This window comes from Stomoxys calcitrans, chromosome 2 (genome assembly GCF_963082655.1).
Source record: "Stomoxys calcitrans chromosome 2, idStoCalc2.1, whole genome shotgun sequence".
Lineage (NCBI taxonomy): Eukaryota > Metazoa > Arthropoda > Insecta > Diptera > Muscidae > Stomoxys > Stomoxys calcitrans.
In genome coordinates, this window is record NC_081553.1 from 106,876,792 (window position 1) to 106,884,046 (window position 7,255).

General features: G+C 41.5%; 1 protein-coding gene across 1 annotated transcript; it reads right to left on the reverse strand.

Annotated features, from left to right (window-relative positions):
- Positions 1–4,808: 4,808 nt before the first annotated feature.
- On the reverse strand, positions 4,809–5,618 carry LOC106081808 (uncharacterized). The gene is made up of 2 exons (XM_013244020.2): positions 5,604–5,618; positions 4,809–5,537 (listed from the first exon to the last, which is right to left on the reverse strand). Exons 1-2 carry the CDS (start codon positions 5,616–5,618, stop codon positions 4,809–4,811), a joined length of 744 nt encoding a protein of 247 aa, XP_013099474.2.
- Between the last annotated feature and the right edge of the window lie 1,637 nt (positions 5,619–7,255).

Genomic DNA, 7,255 nt, shown 5'->3' on the forward strand with positions numbered 1-7,255 from the left:
GTGTAGGGTATTATAAAGTCGGCACCGCCCGACTTTCGCTTTTTCTTACTGGTTTTTTATTAATACATACCTCTCTTAATGAAAACACACAAATTTTTGTTAAATTAGTTGAAACAAACTACAGTTTATAACCTGTTTGGTAATGCAAAAAAACACACGGTAATGGTAAGTAGGCCACCGTAGCGCAGAGGTTAGCATGTCCGCCAATTACGCTGAACGCCTGGGTTCGAATCCTGGCCAAACCATCAGAAACAAGTAAGAGCGTGCTAAGTTCGGCCGGACCGTATCTTATATACCCTCCACCATGGATCGCATTTGTCGAATTCTATGCGCGGTATCTCTTTTTAGGCAAATAAAGAATATTGAATAAGAATTGCGCCTTGTTGGGGCTCAGAAAGCAAAATCGGGAGATCGCTTTATTTGGGAGCCGTATCAAGCTATTGATCGAGTTAGACCATATTAGACACGTATGTTGAAGGTCATGAGAGAAGCCGTTGTACAAAATTTCTTCCAAATCGGATGAGAATTGCGCCCTTTAGAGGCTCAAGAAGTCAAGATCCTAGATCGGTTTATATGACAGTTATATTTATCAGGTTATATACCGATTTGCGCCGTACTAAGCACAGTTGTTGGGAGTCATAACAAAACTCTTCATGCAAAATTTCAGTCAAATCGGACGAGAATAGCGCCCTCTAGGAGCTCAAGAAGTCAAGACCCAAGATCGGTTTATATGACAGCTATATCAGGTTATAGACCGATTTAAACCATACTTGGCACAGTTATTGGATATCATAACAAAACACGTCGTGCAAAATTAAATTCCAATAGAATAAGAATTGAGCCCTCTAGAGGCTCAAGAAGTCAAGACGCAATCTCGGTTTATATAGCAGCTATATAAAAACATGGACCGATTTGGCCCATTTACAATCCCAACCGACCTACACTAATGAGAAGTATTTGTGCAAAATTTCAAGCAGCTAGCTTTACTGCTTCGCAAGTTAGCGTGCTTTCGACAGACAGATGGACGGACGGATGGATTGACGAACGGACAGACGGCGGACATGGCTAGATCGAAATAAAATGTCACGACGATCAAGAATATATATATACTTTATGGGGTCTCAGACGAGTATTTCGAGTAGTTACAAACAGAATGACGAAATAAGTATACCCCATCCTATGGTAAAGGGTATAAAAATATTCAGCGGTTGTATTCCTCTCCTAATGCTGGCAACATTTGTGAAACCTCAACAAAATCAATTGGTGAATGGCATCTCGATACTTGGTATTGTAAATTTGGTAGGAGCGCGGAAGAACGAGACGATTGAAAAACTATTCTAAGTTCGGCTAATGGGCCAAACGTTCTGCCACAACCAATTAAAGTAAAGTAAGGCTACTATTGAATCTTCAGTGCTTGGAAGATTGCTTCATAGATTCCTGCTGCTGCTGTCGAAGAACGCTCTGAGTTCCCGCCTTCCCTGCTGGCACAGACATTGAGCTTAATTCAATCGAATGACCTACCCACACAGGGCATGTCAGGTATTCTCCCAATACATTCGCCTCCTCTTTTGTTTCTGGTGGGAGGATTATCGATCTCCTGCAAATCTATCAATATTTCAGTCGCTGGTTGAAAGATTGATATTGCAGTCCCTTAATCTCCCAAACGCTTAAGACGAGAATCACTTCTGCAGAGTTTGTGGGTATGAGTAGGAGTTGGAGATGGTCGAGCACTGCTTTGCCAATGCGTAGGATTATATTTCTATTCTTCTTTAAGCACTCTACAGCCATTCAAGCCTCTTGGCATTCGGGACTTTTATAAGGGCCTGCTGTTCCTGGCGAGGCGGAATTAGATCCATGAAACTGTTCAGTTTGTGTGCCGTGCCCGCCGGCCTTTTATTTCCCCCTCTCCCTCTCTCTCTCTTATTTCTATGAGCACGTGCTTTGTCCATTATCAAAGTACTCTATCTCTATTTTCGTCTTCGCTCTCTCTTATTTCATAGCTTCTAAGACGAACACAATGGACCAAGGGTCTCCGTTATAGTAAACGTAACCTAACCTGACCTAGTCTCCAAAGTTTGGATTCAGAATCTGTCGAAGTTCCTAGTATCCATACGTCTGTCATTGGTCTTGAATGAATCAAGTGCTGCACCTAGGCAGATCTCAAGAATTCTTTTAAGGGCGCAAAAGTACGAGAAGTCGAAAGGTCTCCCTAATTGAACACGTGCGCCATGGTGGTCTTCCTGAATATCAAGGGACCATTGAAACAGGTGATGTTAGAATCGATAGTTGGCGGCCTGGACCGTACAAAGATTGACCCAAAAATCTGCCGGTGGACAAGTAAAATGCGATGCGGCGAGATTATCAACGCGGACATTGGAGATTGGATATTGTTCGTAATCTCGCGATAAACGAAGTTCTTTTGGATTTCAACCAGAATATGCGCACGAAATGCGCACGATATCGTAAAACTGATCCGTTGCAAGTTCCTGTCGAGGATCGGTAAGATCATGATATTGTCAAGATGGGCTAGCGAAGACGAAACTAATGCCCTTCACTAAGAGATATTTGTAAAGATAACGGATTTTAGACTCCAACCATTGCGCGGGAACACACTGCAGCTTTCGAATGAGGCGAAATACCTGAAAGTGGCTAACTTTTTGAAATTAGCCTGATAAGGAATACTGCCGAAAGGCACTGCTCGCCTTCTCTTCCTGCAGGAGGATGTTGGGTGAGAAGTGGGGAGTAAACCCGAAGATGATTTACTCGAGGTACACGGCCATGGGAAAAGGCTGTAGAGAGAATGACTCGTACTAGGGAGTCCGAGAAGGTCCAAAGACGGACTTGCGTCCGCGAGATTCACACTGAAGGTAGATTAGGCCACAGTTCATTTCTTAATACTTTCAAACTTTAATTAAGATACCGAGATCGATTCGAGGTAAGATCTTAAGTATTCCCCGAGGGGAGGAATGAGAGAGGAATGCTGTTTGTTGAGGGCATTGGCAACGAACGCTCATGTAACATTATGGAACAGAACGACTCGTACTAGGGAGTACGAGAAGGTCCAAAGACGGACTTGCGTCCGCGAGATTCACACCGAAGGTACAGTAGGCCACAGTTATTTTCTTAATACTTTTAAACTTTAATTAAGATACCGAGATCGATTTGAGGTAAGATCTTAAGTATACCCGAGGGGAGGAATGAGAGAGGAATGCTGTTTGTTAAGGGCATGGGCGACGAACTCTCATGTAACACTATGGAACAGTGAAACGGTCGGTAGGACAACAAAAATCCTTTGGGGAGATGCGGGTCGTGAAAAGGTGAGACTATTACTGAAAGGAAGTAAGAAGAAGCAAAATGCAAATCTGCTCCTGAACATTCCATTTAGGAACCGGGGCAAACTTCTCACATATCAATGTGTGCTGTCCGATTCAAATTTAAGCTCCATGAAAAGGAACCTCCTTTTTATAGCCGAGTTTGAACGGCGTACCGCAGTGCGACAATTCTTTGGGGAGAAGTTTTTACATGGATTCTATTCATGGCATTGCACTTCGCAAATGTCGCCGGCATTAGGAGGGGGTAATCACCGGTGAAAAATTTTCAGATGTTCTTGCTAGATTTCCAACCCAGACGTTCATCGCCATAGGCGGACATGCTTATCTCTGCGCTACAGTGGTTTCCTTGGTGGAGCGGATTTATATCCGCAACTTCGTATGCTTGTTCAAGGTCCTTTAATTGTGCCATTTGACGAACTACTGAACATGGTAGCGAGGATGGCCAGTGTGAAGTTGAGAGCGAACTTGGAATCTACTTCTGATTGAAGAAAGACTAAAGATTTGCTGGCTTTTGATAAGGGGTCACTAAGCACTTTTACAGGATTTATGACAGGGCTTTGTGCGATGGGCCATATGACAGCGCAAAAAGGGAATCCCGTTTAATGATTAGTGCAGAAGTTTTCTTGATAAAGATGGGAAGGAAATGATCAAGTACTTGCTTTTTTAATATGCGGGTCTACAGGGTCTCATACTTTTCATCTTGGAGAAGCGTATATCACCAATCTGAGGGGTATTGAGCATGTTTCTCAGTTACTAAGACAAGTTGTAATGGTTTCCTATAGAAACGCGATGTTTGTCCAGTGAACATCCAGTATAAACATATGTGGGTATGGATCGGTGCTCCTCCAGGGATGCACATACGTTGAAGTGACTATTGACCCCTACAAATATAAATTTCTTCATGATCAGCTGGGATATTTCTCTCATATGAATAAGTGCTATCCAATTCAAGATGGAGTTCAAATATAAGGTACCTTCTTACTCCTTTTTATTGGGGAGTCCAAACAGTTCTGCAGATACTATTTAGTAGAGAAGTTTTATATGGTCCATAACCTCACAAATGTCGCCAACACTAGGAGGCTAAAGTGGCTTGCTCTCTAATTTCTTCTTCTATCTCTTCACCTCCTTATCTTTTCTGTAGGTTTAATATGGAGAGTCACACTTTTTCTTAAACCTCTCATCTATATTTTTTCAAGTTATGGTAGGGCCAAAACCGTCCTAATCTAAGTAATCTTTATGGAGTCAAAAATTTATAATTGGATGCTTTCTTGCCTTCAAATGTGAAGAATTCCTCACTTTCACATTATTCTCTTGGATAGTAAGTAAACACTTTCATATTTTATAGGATAGTTAAAAAGCAAACAAAAAAAATTTATTCATAAAAATTTTTAAAACTAAGATGGATAAAATGCAATTCGATCAATGAGTCAGTCTGTTCTTTTCGGTTCTTGGGGGGTCTTCAGCGAAATGGGCCACTTAGGAACGAGAGCGTAATACCGTCGATGGCAAATAGGTGTTTTGAGGTGCTTGCGGAGCAGCGCCAGCACGGACTGGAGCTTGAGAAGCAAAGTTGAGGACAGGAGCCACACCACCATTGATATTGTGCGAATTGCCACCCAAGGAATTGTATTGATCTTGAATGGTACGCTGGGCATTGACAGCATCAGCAGCAGTGCGATACTTGACAAAGTGAACTTCGGGTTTGTTGTTGCCACTGCTGCTGATGGAGTTAAGTTTGTTGGCCAAGTCTCCGATGTCAGCTTGTTTGTTGAGCACATAGATGGCTGTCTTTTGTTGGGCAGCTTGTTTGGCCAAAGCCAAGGCGGCATCTTCGAGACCTTTGTTTTCGGGACCCTTGATGAAGATGACACGGAGTCCTTGCTTTATGCTACCGGCCAGACGTTGGGCAGCATTGGCATCATCGAACTCATTCTCGGGAGCAGTGAAGGTGTAGAATTCTTTTTGTACCTCAGCTGGAGCGGAGTACGAAGAAGAGGGAGCATTATAGTTGACACCGCCATTGTTGCCAGCATAGCCAGAGACACCAGCTGGGCCTGAGGCTGGAGCATAGGGAGCTGCTCCAGCACCACCAGAATGACCAGCAGCAGGGGCATAGGAAGCAGCTGCTGCAGCACCGCCGGAATGACCAGCAGGTGGATAGTTGTAACCCTCTTCGGCACAAGCCACAGCCAGCAAGCACAAGACCTGCAAAAGAGAAATGTGTATAGAGATTAGTTGAAATCCTGCTGCTCCACTTTGGCATCGACTTACAATGAAGGAACGCATTATGAAGTTCAATTGAGTTGTAGTTATTACCAAACGAAGTCTTAACGATTTATGAATATGTCAAACTTGAATGGTTCATCTTTATATATATTTGCCATGATTTTTGATGGCTGGTGGCGTTAATGACTTCCATTGGCATTTTGCTGTAACGTTTATGGTCTTCGTTCATTTTTTTTTCTCTCATTGTTTTAACCTAGTCAGAGTCTTAACTCGGTGGTAGGTGATTATGGCCAGCTTATAATTTACTTTGTTTGTTGGGGCCATCGCAAAACGTTCGATGATTGGCTTGCAGGGGGAGTGCATGGCTTGACTGTAAGCCATTGGTAATTATGACAGTAAAAACATAATTATGATGGAATCCATCGTTTTAGCAAAAGAGATAATCATAGATTCGGTTGGTCTTGTGCTGCAGATTTATTTACGTTTTTTTGCTTATTGTTTTTTTTTTCAATTTAGCTATTTTGGCTTAATTTGTCAATCTCGTTTAGCCCTGCTAATCTCTAAATGACCATATATGAAATGATATGTTTTGACTGCTGCGTTCGTTTTTCGTTGGTTCCTTTTTTGTTTCTCCTTACCTCGATGAGGCGTTAGGAGTTTGGCAATTTTGCAAAGTGTGAATTTTCTATCCAAACGATCGTTTGTCGCATTTAATAGCCACCACAATAGGAGCAACCAACATATTTGGAAGCTCTCAAAATCAAGGTTTATTTTAAGCTCTTCATTTTCGTTGTTTTGTTATACATTTGTTTAATACACCTAATGCGATTAGTGTGACCAATATTGTTTTTTGTAGATATTTATTGAAATAGATCTCATTACCCCATTGATTGTATTCATTGTCAACTCAATTTAGCTACTATCTGACCATAAGCACTCGTTTTCGGCTCGAAGTCTGTTTTTGATATGTTTTGTTGTCGTATCTGGGTGTTACCATTTGCTTTAAATAAAAATTAGCCATATGGAATATAAACACTTGCATGCATTAAATTCGGCCGTGCCGAACTTTGAATACCCATCAACATGGGTATAATTATAATCCTATTTTATTATAACTCTACTATTAGGTTGCCCAAAAAGTAATTGCGGATTTTTCATATAGCCGGCGTTGACAAATTTTTTCACAGCTTGTGACTCTGTAATTGCATTCTTTCTTCTGTCAGTTATCAGCTGTTACTTTTAGCTTGCTTTAGAAAAAAAGTGTAAAAAGTATATTTGATTAAAGTTCATTCTAAGTTCTATTAAAAACGCATTTACTTTCTTTTAAAAAATCCGCAATTACTTTTTGGGCAACACAATATATCCGTACTGGGTCGTTCTAGATCATATTTGGCTTAGGTACCGAAAAGCCATACATTGTACAAGTTATATGGCTTAAATTTCCAGAGAAATGGAAATCGGAAATGAGGATTTTATGAGCTTAAGACGCTAATTTGGCAGATCGGACTATACAGCAGTTATATCCAAATAAGGTCTAATGCCATACTCGGTTGAGATATAGGGTTGCTCAATCCAGTTAACAGAGTCAGTGCAATCGGGTTATTAATGCACACGACCCTCAATCCGCTGATCGGTCTATATGGCAGCTATATCTAAATGTGACCCGATCTGGATCATGCTCCGCTCGGATATTGGGT